This window comes from Acartia tonsa, chromosome 1, assembly GCF_053477335.1.
Source record: "Acartia tonsa isolate MP-2025a chromosome 1, ASM5347733v1, whole genome shotgun sequence".
Lineage (NCBI taxonomy): Eukaryota > Metazoa > Arthropoda > Copepoda > Calanoida > Acartiidae > Acartia > Acartia tonsa.
Genome location: NC_137260.1, coordinates 28,211,537 through 28,231,023, shown reverse-complemented (window position 1 = coordinate 28,231,023; position 19,487 = coordinate 28,211,537). Strand labels below are relative to the sequence as shown.

Below are 19,487 nucleotides of genomic sequence, written 5' to 3'. Positions count from 1 at the left end.
TTAAACCCAGAAAAAGCTTAAAGTTAGTCAGAATCATGATTCTGGTCCTTGTCATTGAGGTAGAGCGAGTTTACCAACAGAAGCTCCGCCTTAAAATGCAAGCCAGTAATAGAATTTGTTAATATTTTGGAATTCCCATCAATTTCAAGAAGAGCAGTTAGGCATTCATTTTTACCCAGGGGTTCATTCGCTCCAATTTTAATGAAAAGGGTGGATTTCAATTTATGTTCACGTAACTAATGAAAAGTTTTTCCTTTTCAGCAATAATTCGTGAATTGAGTAAGTTGAGGGAAAATCGATCTAAACCCCGAACCACTTCATTATGCAATCTACATTTTCCTGGATATTTTGTCTACGGTAGTCCATAAGTGTACAGCTTTACAGTACATTGTTTCTATTTGTTAAAGCAACACGTATGATAAAAGAAAAAGATTCTTTTTAAAGTAAAATGCTTATATTTTAATCAAAATCTATATTTTTTTATTTCTTACCGATCCACGTCATTATGCAAATCAAAAGAAAATCAATGAGAAAACGTTGGTTTTGCACTTTTCTCCACGTTTAAAAAATGATTCTGATAAAATAACAATTTTTTAAGGGATTTATGCATTAATTATATTGAAAAACAGTTTTAGGTAGATTTTAATGATTTTTCTAAATAAGAAATAATTGAAAAAAAGAAATTCTATCCTTATCACTTTAGAGGACAGCTGCTGACCCCCAGTCTTATGGATGAAGCTAAATACATGTTAAAGATAAAAATTACCCTGAAAAGTATACAAAAATGTTTTTTGATGTGTTAAAAAAATCCATTTTAAAATCTTGATTTTGAGGATGATGGCCTTTAAGATGCTCTTACTGGTGGTGAAGGTGAGCTAAATGTTATCTAAGTATATGACCATTACAACAACTTCTCTATTAACTTATGTACCATTTTTTGTAGTCATAGCAGCCTCCAGTGGAGCCTCTCGACATGAAATATAACCATTATCTAAAAACTACATTATTTACTTTATGAATTTTAGTAATTAAAATTGCAATTTTTTTCTTTTTTAATATTGCTTGGCTGGAGGCTGCTATGACTACAAAAATTGGACCATAGTTCAATATATAAGTTTTCTTCAAGGGCATGCACTTTGATAACATTTAGCTCTCCATCACCACCAGTAAGAGCATCTTAAAGGCCATCATCCTCAAAATCAAGATTTTAAAATGGATTATTTTAACACATCAAAAAACATTTTTGTATACTTTTCAGACAAATTTTTATTTTTTACATGTATTTAGCTTCATCCATAAGACTGGGGGTCGGCAGCTGTCCTCTAAAGTGATAGGGATAGAATTTCTTTTTTTTTCAATTACTTCTTATTTAGAAAAATCAATAAAATCTACCTTAAACTGTTTTTCATTATAATTAATGCATAAATCTCTTTAAAAATTGTTATTTTATCAGAATTAATTTTAAAAAGTGGAGAAAAGGGCAAAACAAACGTTTTCTTATTGATTTTCTTTTGATTTGCATAATGAAGTGGATCGGTAAAAATACAAAAATATAGATTTTGATTGAAATATAAGCATTTTACTTTAAACAGAATCTTTTCTTTTATCATATGTGTTGCTTTAACAAATAGAAACAATGTACTGTAAAGATTTACACTTATGGTCTACCGTAGACAAAATATCTAGGAAAATGTATATTGCATAATGAAGTGGTTCGGGGTTTAGAATATACGTGATAGCGTCAGGGAAAAAGTGTCTTCTATCTTTTGGTCAGTTTGTTAAACCAGTTAGAAAGGAGGGGATGGGGTTAGACGGAAGGATCGTTATTTTATCTAGCTACAAGTTTCACCTTATTAGAGTTCATGCTAATCTGGTGTAAGATTCAAGTAATTATAATTGCATTGTTGAGGACTATTATCAAAACAAAATATTACTTCAGATCCAACTGATCCTTCTAATCAAATCGGGACTACTCAACACTTGCTTTAGTGGCTTTAAATTAGACAATTATGGCTCTCTCCCTTAACTTACCTTGCGAGCACAGCACAGAACTCCGTATGTCTTAAAGAATTTTAAAATAAGGGATCTGATGCCTAACCATAACCCTACAGGCCACCCTGTACCCAATCCTAATATAACCTAACATGAAACAATAAAAAACCATAAACTATCAACCACTCGCCCGGTCCCCCTTATTTTTATAATAAAGAAGATTGTTTTGTTCTCTTCTGAAGTTCAATGCTGTAAATTAACCCTTAACGGTCGGGGGGGGGGGGGGGGGGGGGGGGCGTTGAACGCCCCCCATCCGGTTTTTTCCATCTCATTTTCTGTGTGTGAAAGATAAAGAGCCAAAACTGCATGACTTTTTAAGTTTGAGTATGACACATAACCGAGAGTTGGATTTTTTTTGAATATCTCCATCCTGGCGGGCACAGGATGCCAGCAAACCTGGCAGGGTCATCCAGGTAAAGAGCAAAAATATTTTTTTGACTTAAAAAAAAGCATTTTATCTTACCAAAATACTAAAATATCCCCTAGTAGTACATCCTCATATTAAATACAGGTGTTCAAGTCAATTTCAGGTTCCAGGTATGATCCTGCAGGTCCTGATCCTCCAGGTCTCCAGGAATCTTTAAATGGCTCCTGTGGCCGCAATTTTTGACTTAGAGACTTCAAATTTTAAACTTAAGCTTTTCTTACATGTCTATATAACGTATTAAAATTTTATAAAGATCCGCCGCCGTTTTCCCGCCGACTGCGGCGGCTGGCAGCTGCCAAGTACAGCTGCAGCCGCTGAAATTTATATTTTGATATTTGAAATATAAAATTTACATAAAGAAAAACATTTTCTGCAAAAAAATTTTTATTCTAGCTTCAAAAATAAAAAAATTACAGCCGTTTGAAATTTTTAAGTAAAAAAGGACCTAAAAACAAAGGTTGTTAAATAAAAGGGTGAAGGAAGCGAAAATTGACCTTGACTTACTTAAGGTCGGAAATTCATCATAACACAGAGGACTTACACAAAAAAATTTTAGCTCTCTAGCTCTAATAGGAACTGAGATAACATGGGGGGGGGGCGTTGAACGCCCCCCCCCCCCCCCCCCCCCCGACTGATTAAGGTGCGGCAAGGGGCCCGACTGTAAGGGGTTAAGGAATAGATAATTGATATAATAAAGGTATCTAAGCTTTTTAGAACACACTTAAATATAACTCCTAATGATCAATAATAAAATGTTTATTTTAAAAATATAAAAACATCTGTAACATTCTAAACAATAATAATATAAATACGTATTCAATGTATCATTCCTATCCAGTTTAACAATATAAACTCTTATAGAGATACAATTTACAATTAATCTATGATTCACAAAGTAACTTTTATAAAAATACATATTATATAATTTTACAGAGTTATTCACCTTCAGTAGACATTATCAATTTATTATTAAGAGTAAATTTTCATTAAAATTATTATAATATTAACTTAGCCTGGTCTTATAAAAAATGAAAATGAAAGTAATTAAAAAAAATAAAAAAAAAATAAAAACAAAGACAGAGCTAAGATAATAAAGAAACTTGTTTGCTTGAAATGAATAATTAAATTTTTAATTTGAGGTTTTAAAAGAAAAAAATCATTAAAAGCAAACAAAATAAACAAGGGGGGGGGGGAAGTTTGTACAGTTATAGGAAATGAAAATTCGGTACCAAATTTTGCCCTGGCCGTTTGGACTTGTTTTTATAGTTATCAACCTAATTCTTTTTGTAAGCTCTCTTATATGATTGGATCTACCTGTAAAATTTTGTAAATTGAATTTTGGGACTTTCCCTCTAGGGGCTAGTGGGGCAAAAGACCCCCCGAAACACTAAAATTTTAAGTTATGAGCTTATTTCTAAAGATATCGAGCTGATTTTTTAAATGGAACCTTTTATTACATAGATGAGTTGATTAGCCACCCCACATTTCATTTTTGCACTTTACTTCTAGGGGCTTTTGGAGTAAAACAACCCCCCCAAATACAAAATTTATAAGTTTTGAGCTTACATGCCTCTAGAGGTAAGGTGCAAAAATGAAATATGGGATGGCTAATCAACTAATTTATGCAATAAAAGCTTCCATTTAAAAAATCAGCTCGATATCTTTAAAAATAAGCTCATAACTTAAAATTTTAGTGTTTGGGTGGGTCTTTTGCACCACTAGTCCCTAAAAAGAAAGTCCCAAAATTCAATTTTCAAAGTTTTACAGGTAGATCCAATCATATAAGAGAGTTTACAAAAAGAATTAGGTTGATAACTATAAAAACAAGCCCAAACGGCCAGGCCAAAATTTGATACTGAATTTTCATTTCCTATAACTGTACAAACTTCCCCCCCTCCCCCCTTAATTAGAAAAATATAACCTTTTTAGTAAATATTGTAAAACATAGTATTTTTGACAATTTTTATACCAATTGATTTTATCATAAATATTTCTTTTTTGAAATGGGAGGGATGGTTAGATTAGCCAGTTATTGTAAGCAAATATGCAACACAAAGGAACTCCACCAAGAACCTCGACGAATTTATTTCTCATTAAATTAGACAATCTGCGTTCAGTTGTGATAACTGTCCTTAATATACTTTGCTGTTTTACATCGTACATCATTAATGCAACTGCTATGCTAAATATCTAACCCATTTTTTTGGTTTAGCTACTTTGTGCTTTAAGTTTGGTTACAAAATTAGCACATCGACCATTTATTAAATCTTTTTTAACTATTCCTTTTCAGTTATTTTCAAATATAAAAAGTGCGGCAATATCTTTATCTGTATAATTACCATAAAAAAACTAGAAAAAAGATAAAATATTTTATAAGGGGGAAACGATTGATAAAGTGATGTAAATTTTAGGCCATCTGAAATTTTTAGATGTATGACAATATGCATAAGTAGCGCAGAAGATAACATAGAAAATTTAATTTTTTTGAGTCAATTAAAACAAGTACTTTTTTAACTAAAAAACCTTAATTTTGTATAGTATAGGGAATGTTTCCGAGCTTAAAATACGAAGTAAAACTTAATTCTATAGTTGCTATGCTCTCTTGAAATGTACTTTCTGCAATACGATAAAGATGTGAAAAATATATTTGTTATCAATAAAAATGAATTGAAACTCATCTAGTTATCTTCACAATTGGGTTGTAAATCTTTTTATTTACACTCTGTTGCAAGATTATTTTATCTTGATCATAAATTTTATTCTTGTTTCGTATTGTTTTTATTCAATCAATTGGATACAAAAAAAAATATTAATAGTTGGGAATTTGAATGGAATATAGTTTACTATGGACAATAAATTGAATCTTTTTATTTTTTATACCTACTGCAAGAAAAAACTCTGAGTTGTCTCGACAAAGTTTGCGTGGAGATCCCTCTCTATTGTCTTGATGGACAAGTAATTTCAAAATAATGGTTCTTTTGGTCTAAATAAGATCTTTAACATGGAAGATAAAAGTCTCTTATTTGAAAGATTTTTTATTAGAATTATTATATTGATTAAATTGAGTAGGTAAGGAGGCACGGCCCATACTAAACTTTTATCAATCCAAGTTCCCAGCCAAATAAAATATGTTAATTTCATAAGAATACACACTGGGAAAGTTATATAAAATACAAATAAATCATTCATAACTATTTATCACTATAGTTTAGATTATCTACCAATTTAACTGGTTTATGTAAGAAATTTACGGGCATAAAAAACTAGTTATTGCTTTTAAAACCACCATTTTAAATTGTAGTACAATATAAAGGTAATTTTATTTTTAAAAATGCGTATTTCATAAATGTATTAACATAAAATAAAACTTAAGTAGTTAGGTAGTAACAGAAACAAATTAAATATTAAACTTAAAAATACAAATGCCCACTTAAATTTATTTTTCAAACACTAGATAATAATTATATTTATGCTCTTATAAATCTTTATTTTCTAATTGAGTCTTTAAAGAGTAATGTTATTGCATATTGTAACTGTTATTTGATCCTAGTTTATACTTTAACATCTGATTATCAACAGTGTAATTTTTTTATTTGTTTTTAAATTCTATCACATTTTGCTGCTTCATAATCATAAAAAAAAATTAATTTCAAAAATACACAAACTGCTTTAAAAAATACCCCAAATATTAAAATTTTTTAATGTAAAAATAGCATATTTTAAGTTTTGTACAACAATTAGATTATTTTGTATTTTAATTGAAATGTTTAGGTTTTTAAGGTACCCATAATTTGACACTTAATGTATAAAATATCATAGTAAACTTTGTTTTCTAAAGTATTATAATTGTAATTAATTGCATAGAATTTTCAGAGAAGCGAGCAAAAAGCAGTATTGAAATAAAATAATAATGAAAAGCAAAGTATAACATAACTGCGATAGTTCATAAATTAAGCTGTGAAGGATTATTTACAAAGAAAAATTTCGTGATATAAGTTTTAAAAATCTACATATAATTGATGATTTGGAAATGCTATTTTAAATTTTGAGTAACAACCTAAATGGACGGTGAAGAAAAAAAGTTAAGTACTAAATCGAGGTCACGCCACAGATTTTGTTAAAGTAAACTACTTACGGCAATTGAAAGTATAAATCATACGAGTAAATTGTGAACTTGGTAAAATAAAATGTCAATTGTAATATTTAGAGGAATATTAAATATAAGAATTTAAAATTTTTGGATCATGGAAAGAAAACAATTGATAGGTTATTTTAGGTTAAGTTATTTAAACGTTAATGATTGCCCCGCAGCGTTAGGAAAAAAAGCCCCGCAGGTACTAGAAATAGGAGAGAAGCAACTGTGAAAATACGCCGAAATCCGCTAAATCGATTTCTTTCCATGATAATTTTTTTTTACTGTAACTATTTATGATTGTGCGCTGCAATAAAACTTATTTACCTACCTAATTCAAAGCCAAATATAAAAATCTTGCTAAACTATGAAATCTATGTCATCGTCAATGATATTTTATCGTCGTTTCCTGCAATGAATTTTACAATTCAAAAATCTTAGCACGCGTTTAAAAAAAATCTTACGTTTTTTTGTCAAAAAAGTCATAAATATTAATATTGATTTTTAAAAATTCCGTTTAATTTACCTAAATTGAAGTATATAAAATAATGATTATATGTCCCTAGTATTTTTATCTCTACAACAAGACTGTATGAAATATTAAACATGCACGATCTAGTCTTATTTCTATGAAAAATCTAATAGTCTATTTAAAAAAATATTTTTGTCTTAATAGTCTTAATAAAATAGTTTAAGTTTAAAATTCGCGGGATTATAGGAGTATATAGATAATAGTTACAATCAGGATGTCTGTCTGTCTGTGTGTACCGAAGGATCTCGCTAACCGCAAAGCCGATATGGTTCTACTTTACTATAGAGCTTCTCATAGGTCCAGGGAAGGTTTATAACTTTTTTTTTTTGGGGGGGGGGAATTGAAGAGTACCACCAACCTCCCAAGAAAAAACGCCCCTAGAAAAATGACCTAACCCACCTTTTTTCTTTTTAAAACTAAAATTGAAAATGGACAGGGGCCGATTCTCCCCCCCCCCCCCATGTTCATAAATAGAGTTGCACAAAGTTACCTTATTGACCGATATAATTGCAAATAAATTTTTTCACTATAAAAATTCATACGATGAGTCGAGTTATGTCGGGCTGTAATGTACTCTGAAAATAAATAATTCGACATGTTCTAAGTCTAGAATCAAGAAAAATATATACTTCTCATGTGCTATTTGATTATCAGAATACTTTCTCTTGTTTGTGGGCGTAAGCTAGTTGTTTGTTGGGTGTCAGTGTTGGTAAATAGTCTAGTTGTTAGAGCAATGAGTCAAGGCCGGATAAAGGTTGAGCTGGTGATGCTTGTGGCTGGCTGGTTCCAAGGACAGGCAGGCCTCCGCCACCCATGGCACCAAACTAGAAAAAAATTGTATTAATGAAAAAAAAACAATGCCTATGCATAAAAATAAATTCATACAGAATGGACAGACTTTCAGAATTCTACGAAATAATTTGCACAATATTTAGCAATTATGATTAAATTTGTGTCAATTTTCCGGTGAAAAGCGCCTGCGTTTTTTCCGTTAATTATATTTACAAAACGCGAAAGCTCTAAAAATAACGATGGAAAGGGGAAAATCTGTATAATTTTAGTTAGGTATATCATTGATGTTTATGTACATTAGTTATTTTTTTTTAATTTGTAATTTTTTATGTAAGAAATTGTGTGTGTGTGTGTGTGTGTGTAGCCAATACCACAGTTTCTTAGTGTATGTACGTACAATGACATGAGTCAAGTCATGGAGTAGGCCGAGACACTTTTGTAGAGACATTTAGAGTACATATGAATTCAGCCCCTGTATTGTGGGAACTACTCTTTATTAACTCTATCTGGTCGAATATATCGCAAATTAAGCCACCGTAATGAATGACGCTCTCTGCAGAGGAGCTTGCCAGGGAGTAAGGGAGGGGACAATGGATTGAATATTCAATTTTTAAGGAGTCTCAGACTTTGGGGACTGGCTTAAAGGGAATGTGCACGAATACAGCAGATTCTTACTGATTTTGGGGACTTGCGCATCAATGCCCCGCTAACTGGCTGAGCTAGTTTTGAATATGCAGACAGAAAAGTTTGTTATTTATCGCTGGTTTTAACAAATATTTTTTCCCAAGAAAATGTCATTTCATGTATAGAAACTCTACTGTGCCTGTTATAAATATATCAGAAGGGTTGAGGTAGTTCTAAACAAGATTTTTCTAGTGAGTAATTACAGAATGTTTACTACATTGTGATGTGTTGATAATTTAATTTTCAAGTAAATGATTTTTTTCTTAGAACTAATTTTGTTCTAAATTAGGTTACCATGATCCCTTTACAATTTTGGTGAAATTTTCCTGATAAATCTGGTTTTCATTGCTTTTCAGCGAACCCTCTTAAATTGAATTAATTGCCCATTGTCCCCTCCCTTACTCCCTGGGAGCTTGCACTGATGGTATATTATACGTGACAATTGAGTATCCAAACTACTAAATTATCTTTCTTCTTACACAACCAAGGGGGCTGAGAAATTCCAGTTGAAATATGGGAACTTGAACTCGAACTCTCACCACCGTAGGACCTTGTAGGAAATCAAATAACTTATAAAAGCTAATAAGCAGGGTAAAGAAGATCTTAATTGATTCATAACAAAACAAATATATGTAAATACCTATAGAGTAGCTACACAACAAAATTAATGTACCTGTTTGTTGGCAGGTTTCTGTACTTGCATAGCATTCATGGGAACTGGGGCAGCTTTTGTTGTTTCAGGGGTCAGTGAAAAGTTTAGCAGTTTGTTGTTTAGGTTTCCTAGAAAAATATTTATTTTATGTATAAGTAATAAGCAGAGAGGGAAGGAACATTGGGCTGTTTATTTTACTAATCCCCAAAGTTTAATATTAACGCTTTATTATTTGTTGGCTTAATAACTTTGGGGATTTTTGATTGAATTTTGATTACTTGGTTCATTAAATTGAGTGTTCAAACGTTTCAACCAAGAATTGTAATCGACATAGTGGGTAATTATGTGTATCATCATTGGGGAAGTACAGCAATTTATCAGCCATTGTCTTATCTCCTTAGATCCCTGAATAATAACTATGCAGTTAGACAAAATTTTAAAAAAATGTTTACTTACCTAAATCTTTCCAAGTACCACCAACATTGACTGGGGCCTTGGAAACTCCATTGCTGGCGGATGCGGTACCAACTGGAGACACGGGTAAGGCACTTGAAGGCTGCAGGGTTGGCAGTGACATGGGTCCGCCTCCCATAAGTCCACCTCCAGCATTAAAGACATTATTGCTTGGAGCAAGGTTGTTGAAAAGGTTTGGCTGTGGGCTAGGAGCTACACCTAAAAAAGAGTTAATTAGTAAAATAAACTCATTGAAAAAGTGTAAAATGTTTTCTTCCCTTTCTCCCAAGGACTAATAAATGAACAAAGTAAAATTAATAATACCTGCGAAGTCTAAACCTCCCAAGAGGTCCATAGAATTAGCAGCGGCAGTTGGTGGCTGACTTGTCATACCACCAAATAGATCCAAGCCGCCTGCAGCAGGTTGAACTGGAACTGGACTGACAGCCGCAGGTACAGGTAAGGAAGCTGGGCCACCAGATGAAAAGCCTGCAAACAAATCTTCCGCCCCAGTGGTGGGTAGGGGTTTTCCTCCGCCAGAGAAACCGCCAAATAAATCGTCCTCTGCTGCTACGATTTTGGCGGCTGATGTCTCGCCACCAACGAAAGCAGATGAAAAATCAGCGAAATCGTCATTTGAGTTGGAATTTACGATGTCGCCACCAAAAAGATCAGCGCCAGAGTCCTTCAATGGTGCTGGGGCGAAAACCTCTCCGGCCCGGGGGTCAAAATCATCGTCTATCTGGACGTAATCAGGTTGTGAAGGCTTTGGGTTGCTTGATTCAGCGAAAAAGTCGAACACCTGATTGTTGTTGTTTTCGGTCACGTGCGTCTTTTGTTCCATCTTGGCCTTGTTTGCAAACTCAGCCGCTGCACCCAAATCAACTTTGCGGCTAGGCTTCGCAGACTTTTTAACTGCAGCACCATTAACTCCGGCCACCGCGGATGAGGTAGACGCGGAACGGTTGAAATCAGACAACCTTCCACCACTTGGCTTCCGCGGCAAGCCCACATTACGTGGCGATTTTTTACCGCCGAAATCATCATCATCCTTGAATTCTGAAACTCCATGTCCGCCGCCGCCACCAGCAGAATGTTCACTGTGCTTGTCGCCGTCGTCATCACTGTCAAATCTGCCACCGGTACCGCCGCCGCTGGTGCTACTTGACCGCCATCCACTGTCCCAATTGGTTCCCATGCCGCCACTCCTGGAACATTTGATTTTAATTAAACTATTTTGAACAAATATAAATAATAGTGATGGGTTTTCCAGATTATCCTATAAATAAAAAAAATAAAAAAATATAATCATAATTATAATATAGACCACGATTATATGACAAACCCAAAAACTGATTCTATCACATTTTGACACATTTGGTTTAAAGATAGTTATTAGTTACCTAAATCCCATAGTATCACTGGACATGCCGACATACTTGTCTTTATTCTTCTTGGCTTTTTTCCTTTCTTCTCGCAATCTATCGTCATCCTATAAAATAAAGAAATATGGGTGGATAGTTTTTGTAATAGTACCTTAAACATTATTGTATAATTATTATTAAAACAGCCTCTTTGTGTCCAAGAGGTGTAGGTGGGGGGAGTAATGTAGGTAATGCCTACCCCCCCCCCCCTCCCAACCCCACACACACGACCATGAAACTAACTTTTCAAGATGGATTTAAAAATTTCATTCCCTTCCCCGTCAAACTGAAAAGTTTGGACGTCCTTGAATGACTTGTTCTTATAGAAATAGGAACCATACCCTTAATATTTTATGTACCTGAATGAATTCTAGCATATCTGTAACTTTATGCCTGATGTTGATGCCTTGATCCTTTCCCATCTCATCAACAAATGTGTAATTCTCCAAAGATCTGAAAAATTTATATTTTATTTTATTAGGTACCTATAAATTTTTTATAAGTCATCTTTATATAAAAGAAACAGGATCTGTGTCTGTCTGTCCCGAAAGATTTTGCTACCCGCTTGGCTGATATGGTTTTCCTTTACATAGATGTTTCTCACATGTCCTGTGAAGTTTGATAACTATTTTGGAGAAAGTTACCCTAAACATACCAAGAAAAATCGCTGTAGAAAAAAAATGATAAAATACATAAATTGAAAGTGGAGGGTCGACTTCCCCACCAACCCTTAAGTGCCCCTAGGTCTTAAGCCTTCACGTTAATTATAAAAATTGGATATTTCAGATTCGAACATTTGGACAAAATATCGCAGTTAATTTTATACGGATGGATATGACTGCACTTAATGATTGCAATTTGTTTTTAGTTTCAATAACTAAAACACTATCAAAAATCCAGTTGAATCTAATTTTTTAATATTAAAAAGAAAGTAAACAAATCAATATGAAATAGTTTTAGTTCATTAAAAAATGACGTCATTTACATTAAACAAATAATGACAGTGTAATAAAAACACATGATATGACATTTTGGAAAAGAAAAACAATAATGTAAGACGTAATTAAGTACTGCCACGTATTTACCATAGCAAGTATTTAAGGTTTAAAAACAAAAAATAATAAAATATCTTTTCAAGTATGGCTTCGAAACATATTAAAATCTGCTGGATTAGAACCAGTTCTCAACCATACAGAAAAATCATGTACAGCACTGTATTACAGACAATTTTCCCATATTATAACTAAAAGCGTAAATTATTCACCTAAGGTCGTATAAATGTTCTCTTGCAGAGGTGACAACCCTTTCTGATCCATTCTTGACTAGGTAGTCCAGTAATAACAAGGATTTGTACACTCGTCGCCAGTTCTGAAAGTTTAAAATATTGTCAAATTTTAGATACAATTTGAGCAAGAATTGATAACTTACTCAACTGAAATAAATTGATCAAAATGGGAGGTGGATAGTTTATCGTTAGATTGCTTATTACCAGGTTGTCGGAGCCGTTTAATTTTGATGCGGCTCCGGCTCCTACCTTAAAATTAATATATCAACTTTTGTTCATTATTGAAATTGATAAAATAAAATAAATAATATAAAATATTTTGCTTTTATTTGATTAAAGCTATATAAAAGTAGAAGGATGTGTGTCTATTTGTTAAGTAACAATAGTTTTTCAGTTTATTATATGGAAATAGACCGTTGCCAAATTATATTATTACTTTAAAAAATCACTTTTGGCTAATCTGGAGCCGGAGCCGTTTTTAACGAAAAATACGGCTCCGGATCCGGCTCCGGCTCAACCAAAAATGTTGCTGCTCCCGGCTCCCGGCTCCGGAACCCTGCTTATTACTTTAGGTCAGATAGTAATTGAGTACTGGGTAGCCCAGCAGCGCAAAGGCATAGGAATAAAACTAAAATAAGATATCTTCTTAGGGGATAAGACAACGGAGGATAAATTGATATAATTTCTCAATGATAATGAATGTCATTACCCCTTCTGTTCATTAAAATTATTAGTTGTTAGTTTGGACACTTCTGGTTAGAACATACCAGTCAAGATTTAATAAAAGTATCCCAAGTTTCTAGCCAAAAAATGAAAATTGTGTCTTCCTTGAGACCTCCTCCCTGCTAAATACCTTCCTTCATATATATTTCTTGATACGAAAGTAATGAAAAAGAAAACACCCTCTGCAATGAAGATTTGTTTACCCTTTAAATATCTAGTTTATCTGCTGACCTGTTTATTGTCTTGAAACATTCTCTTCCACAGCATGCCCATGGCCTCTGGGAAAGCCTCGTATGTGAAGGTAAAGCTTGCAATCTCCTGCATTTGTTGGCCTACAATAATAAATATAAAAGATCTAGATGCATACCCAGTAAATCGGCAAATGGGAAAAAAGATTTTGGTAAGTCCTTATAAATCTTTAGTTTTAAAATGGAAAAACGTATTAATTACCTATTTATAAACATTGATATGTACGTAAAAGATAACTACTCGCATTACATAAAATCATCAAATTTACACTTTTTATCCCTTTATTTTAAAAGGTAACTTATTATTTACCTGAAGGTCCCCAAGGATCGTCATTTGTAGCTTCTCTGACCTTTGCCTCTGTCTCTGTGTAGTTCATCACAATATTTGTAGCCTTGTCAACCAACTCCCTCACCTAATAAAAAGAAAACAATTAGGCCTAATGAAGGAAAGGTTTAAAAAAAATTTTTTTTTTGACTTTTTCTATTAGCAACCAACCAAATGTCTTATGAGGTTCTGACATAACTTTTCTAACAGGCTAAAGGATCTGAATGAGACAGAATATTATGATTAGTTAGAAATATTAAATCTCAAAATCTCTAATTCTAATATTCGAAGAAAGCTGCACGACAAAAAAAGTATTTGAGAAGGGTAAGCGCTTGATGCTAAAACATCGAATCGAAAAGTATATATATTCCCTTTTTGTGAAAATAAAAACTTTTAAAACATGCTAATTGCCAAGTTTTTAAACCAATAAAACTTATTCAGTGAATTTCTTATTCTTTTGTTTTACATGATTAGCATACATTCCTTCCAAACTTTTGCTAACTCAAAAACTGAACGTGTAATAATATATCACAACGTTTTAAATCCCCTCTTTTTATGATTGCAAATATCTAATCCCACAATCGTATAATACAACAATTAAATCATTTTCTAAAATTTTTATACATTTACATAAAAACCTAAAATTGAACACTAAAGGAATATGAACTAGTAGGAACTTTTTACAAAATATTTAGTTTTCGTTGGTCTACAAAAATTATTCTACTCTTTAATGGTACATGATAATCGACAAAGAGTCTCCATAATTAAGATAAACTTTCTTTGTACGTCTATTTACTACCACTAATAAACTTACCTTCCACATAGAAACCATTCCATTCAGATTCATTTTGATTCAAAGAATGGACTTGTCTGAAAAATAATAAAACATCACTTGAAGAATATTCACTGGGAAAAATCTTGGAAACAAGGGAATAAGTAGATGGACAAAAAGTGTCAAACGTCATTTGTCGTAATCAGCAAATATAGTTTGATGAACTCATTTTAGTACAGTTAGTTCCTAAATGTGTAATTTTAAAGGGTTCGGATATGCAACTTTTTAAAACAAACTTAAAACGCCAAGGAAATCAACCAAAAATAAAGTTACAGCACTTTGATTTCGGCAATAATTTTTTTTTTGGTTAATTTATGTTTTATTTTAAGTGGAAATTTCGCTTAAACCCCTTAATCCTGTTGTAAAATTATTCAAAATAAAAAAACTTTGGCCCCTTTAATTATTCCTTTGTCCCTTATAAAATCACAAATATTTGATGCAAAATAAATCACAGCCACCGTTTAATAAGCATAAATATAGTAGGTGAAGTTTTTGGCATTTAAGAACTATGAAATGACAAGAATGTTAAAATGTTTTAGTATTACTAAATACTGAGTATAATGCCTCAATTTTTCCAATATTTTAAATTTTACTGTTTACTCGTATGTTCTAGCTTGTTAACCAGAGGCACAATATTAAACTGTATAACATCAAGAGTAGTTAGAGCAGAGTTTATTGTTTCAATCTTTTGTTTTGGCTCCATAACTGGTAAACTTTGTGAGCCTATAGTAACACTCAATTCCGGTTCGTTGCTGTTTACAGCTGATTCTGATTTTTTATTAGATTTGGTATTTTGTAGTTCAAGCTCCCAGTGAGCTTTGGATAGCTTTAGCCCTTCTTCAATATTTTGAACCCATTCTTTTATGTCAACTCCATGAATTGTAGATTTTTGGCAGATTATAAAATATGCAAGATTTATTTCGGCAATAATTTCATCACTAATTTCAAGAAGGTCTGTTTGAGCACCATGTTTTAGTTTAAACAACTTGGTAAAGATTTGAATTAACTTATTTTCACTATAAGATGGATAAGATGTGTTTTTATCCAAGTAAACTTTTCTAAGAGTATCTTTGAAATGAGTAACAGTCCAGCCTAGTAAACCAGAATGATTGAGAGTATTAAATAGAAATCTGTACCAGTCAAATCTTGTTTCAATATCAAATCTGGTGGCCAGTAACTGATAACATTTAAACCCCAGTGATCTAAGCTCAGATGTGTTATGATGAATGATAACGTTGGACAAGGGTTGGATGATGGAAGTTAGTTCAGGGTCGTTACTCATTCCCTCTCGTAGCCAGTTTTCAGGTAGTCTAAAACGTTTTAAATATTTTAAAAACTAGATTCTTTGCAAGGTTAAGTTGCATGAAATATTTTCAAGAATGTCTAACATGTAATTTTAAAATAGTAGGTAAGACTGAAAAATTATAAACTTGTGATATGTTAAACTTAAAAATATGTCATTTTTAAAAAAATCTTAGGAAACATTCTGAGGTATTAAGGTTTAACATTATAATTGGCTAAACTCATTAAAAGCCTTCGTAAACTGCACATTTAAAATAAATTGAACAGGAAAGAAGAGACACAGAGTAAAAAAGAAAATTAAAGAGAACGGCATAGTCCAATCAAGTAAGTTTTGTTATGAATGTTACACAACTTGAATTTTACACCATTTTAGTCTGAGTTTTAGTGAATATCAATGAAAATCTATAACAAACCTGTTCAGTAAGCTAGCCAGTAGTAGGAGACCTTTGTGATTGATTGTTTCAATTTGGCTTTCCAACATGTGAACAATAAACCTTGAACAGCTTCTTAGTAAGAAAACATGGCTGTACATCTGAGGTAAACATTCAATGCTGAAATTTTCACCAATTACAAGATAAAAATAAACTCCTAGACAGGTTTGAATATCACCAAAGTCTTCTAACCCTTCATTGTCTGCTATATCAAGCATACTAGTTACCATGTTATTCACTAAGATTGAAATAAAAGTTACAAAATTGGAGCTGGATGGATTACTACGTGGTAAAAGTTCAACGCCTTTTTTGCTCTTCTCTGGATGTTGGGACAGGTATGCCAATGGATGGCCAAAAATTTGACAAATAAACTTTACAAGATGTTCTTTTCTTAAAGAATTTTCTTTGGATTGTTCAGCAGATTTGCAATAATTAACCAGGGGTTCTAGAAATGGAACAAGATCATCAATAAAATCATTGATATCACTGTTAGTTGTATTAAGATCAAGAGTTAATCTTTCAGCTCCCTCTAGACCTGAATTTTCTGGCTTTTCTATAGTTTTCAGGTGGCAACCCAAGGTTTCAAGGGCCCATGACCAGGCGTGAGATTTAGATTTGTCTTTTATGTTGATCATTGTTAATGATAGAGCGGGCAAAACACGTCTAACTAACTTCAAATCTTTGAATCCCTCTGAAGTAAAAAGTTCCAATTAAAACCATAAAATTAGATTTACACAATATAGAAAGAAGTAAAAATAAGAATACTTTAATTAAGCAGCAATAATCAGCAAAAAACAAGTATTGTAAAAGTGTAATTTTAATTATTTATTTTCAATTTAAACTAGGTTCCAAATGTGACACGTTGTACATTTCATTGTAGACAAAAATCTGAAGAAATGAAGAAGTTAATTCACGTAGGACAGACGGCTGGACGGAAATAGCCAAATTAGAGAGTAACTTGTAGTAAATTAAGTAAAAACTTTATTAATTAGAATATTTCCTAAATGTTCAAGCAGAGAGATAATATTTTCTTTAGCACTGCCTTTAACAGCCAAGGTGACTAATAGGTCCTGACAACATTGGGTTAGGTGGGGTCCTGCTTCCTCATTCTATACAGGGTTTTCTTTCATTATGGCATCGTTCCTTCCCACCATTTATTTAAGGGGGGGGGGGGGGGTAATGCAACCATCTCGTAATCAATAAGTAAATGGCACTTAGAATTCGAATTTCGATCTGAAATTTTGTATGAGTAATCCTTGGTAGTTCTATTTTTCCTAAATCGAACAAAAAGTTGGAAAAGTAACGGCTGGCGGCTCAGCCGTTTTTTGCCTATTTTCAGGGCAAATTCATCATTAATTACGTAGGAATCAACTTTTTGAAACATATTTTTGGTTTAATTCATGTTAACAGTTAAAGGATAGCAGTAACCATTTTTTAATAACGTTTCTTAGAGGCAAAGAGTATCATGTGAAGATAGATTTCGTGACTAATTTGCCCTATAGATAGCCAAAAAATTGCAAAACGGCTGAGCCGCCAGCCGTTACTTTTCCAACTTTTGTTAGATTTAGGGAAAATAGACCTACCAAGGATTACTCATGCAAAATTTCAGATGGAAATTCGAATTCTAAGTGCCATACACTCATTAATTACGAGATGATTGCATTAACCCCCCCCCCCCCCTTTATTAAAATTGTTTGTAAGAATACGGGCCATTCCTTATAGAAGTGTTTACTAACCATTCCTTAAAATAGAAATATTATTATGATTTGATAACTGTGTTTAGTCTATAATTTTATTACCTAGCATTTAATACTTTTATTCAAGAAATCATATTTCTTCTTATTTACTTTACATAGAATTTGTGTTCTAGTTTGAAGAAAACCTTTCCTGAGATGTAAGATATTCACAAACCATGGAGACCATATCCATACTTTGTTCCCGGATTTTTTCATTGTTTTCCTCAGATGATAGGATAGCCTCTGCTTTTACTATTAAATAAATAATATTATTGCAGTTATAAGATTTGTTTATATGAAAGAAACTTTTACTTTTTAAAATTGTAATTCGACCCATCTTCTTAAATTCGTAAAATCAATACTGAAAATATTAACAGTTAGCTATCAAAATTATTAATACCTATAGGAGTGAGGGTAATGAGAGACATTTAATTAAAAATAAAATGTGTTTTTTTCGTTCTAAAATGGAATTTTGACAGAATTGCAATTTTACTGTTTCTTTAAATTAATAACATCTTAGATAATGATTAATTTTAGTGAATTAAATCTGAATTAATAACTGCATTATATGAACCTATATTCCAGTCTTCAAGGGCACGTCTTAGTTCTTTCATTACATTTCCTTCTATTTGTACTTCTCCCATATTAGTGGATTATATTCACTTCTATTTCTGTAAAATATTTAAAGGGTTTTATAGCGCGACGAATGCAGGTGGCTAAGTTTGCAGATTTTTGTTTGATAACAAAATCTATGTAAACTGTTTAGGTAACATTAAGCATTAGTTTTGAAATGCTTAATACCAAAATCACCAATGTTAAATTTTCAAGAGCATCTCGTAAACTTGATTTATTAATATGCATATAGCATTAATAAAAATTGGAATTTCAATGTCAAGTAACTGTAAATACAAATTATAATTTAAGTTTAAAGGCCTTGATTTTGCACTGATATTCTATTATTGAAATTACTACAGATTGGTAATAAAAGTTTTAATAGTTATTAAATCAAACAAAATAAAAAAATTTACATTTTAAAATTCAATCAGATAGTATCATAATGCTTTTGTATTTTTCCACTCTGCAGCTTAAATTAATTTTGTTTGAAACTAATTTTATGTTAATAATATTCACTGAAGTAGGATGACATTAAAAACAAAAAAGGTAGTTGTAATAACGAAGAACAATTGACTGGATTTAAATAAATATATATAAATATACATTGAAATTGTATATATTTCCATGTAGCAAGTGGTTGTGAGCTTAGAATAAGACTTGCTAATCTTTAATGAATATAATGTAACAGTTGAATATGAACGCAGTATATACTGTTAAATTAAGTAAATTGCGGCGATAGAAATAATCCAAAGTGTTGGGGTGACATAACTTTGAATTATTATTTTGTCTGCCTAGGTGTGTGTGTGTGTGTGTGTAAGAGCTACCTGTCTGCTTATAGTGAG

At 32.2% G+C, this 19,487-nt stretch overlaps 2 protein-coding genes across 3 annotated transcripts; both read right to left on the bottom strand.

Moving 5' to 3' along the window:
- Nucleotides 1-3,217: 3,217 nt before the first annotated feature.
- On the bottom strand, nucleotides 3,218-14,667 carry LOC145316840 (uncharacterized). Of its 2 annotated transcripts, none has more exons than XM_080157592.1 (11): nucleotides 14,544-14,667; nucleotides 13,715-13,817; nucleotides 13,388-13,488; nucleotides 12,413-12,516; nucleotides 11,508-11,601; nucleotides 11,128-11,216; nucleotides 10,049-10,932; nucleotides 9,728-9,943; nucleotides 9,293-9,399; nucleotides 7,634-7,967; nucleotides 3,218-3,497 (listed from the first exon to the last, which is right to left on the bottom strand). In XM_080157592.1, the coding sequence occupies exons 1-10, from the start codon at nucleotides 14,574-14,576 to the stop codon at nucleotides 7,869-7,871; spliced, it is 1,830 nt and encodes a 609-aa protein (XP_080013718.1). In that variant the 5' UTR covers nucleotides 14,577-14,667; the 3' UTR covers nucleotides 3,218-3,497; nucleotides 7,634-7,868. The 2 variants fall into 2 exon arrangements, with proteins under 2 accessions (XP_080013718.1, XP_080013729.1); XM_080157603.1 differs by lacking the exon at nucleotides 3,218-3,497 and adding an exon at nucleotides 5,234-5,322 and having other exon boundaries at nucleotides 7,773-7,967.
- Nucleotides 14,599-18,749, bottom strand: LOC145316918 (glomulin). The gene is made up of 5 exons (XM_080157741.1): nucleotides 18,605-18,749; nucleotides 18,184-18,282; nucleotides 17,297-17,405; nucleotides 16,277-16,987; nucleotides 14,599-15,871 (listed from the first exon to the last, which is right to left on the bottom strand). The coding sequence occupies exons 1-5, from the start codon at nucleotides 18,672-18,674 to the stop codon at nucleotides 15,151-15,153; spliced, it is 1,710 nt and encodes a 569-aa protein (XP_080013867.1). The 5' UTR covers nucleotides 18,675-18,749; the 3' UTR covers nucleotides 14,599-15,150.
- Nucleotides 18,750-19,487: the final 738 nt, after the last annotated feature.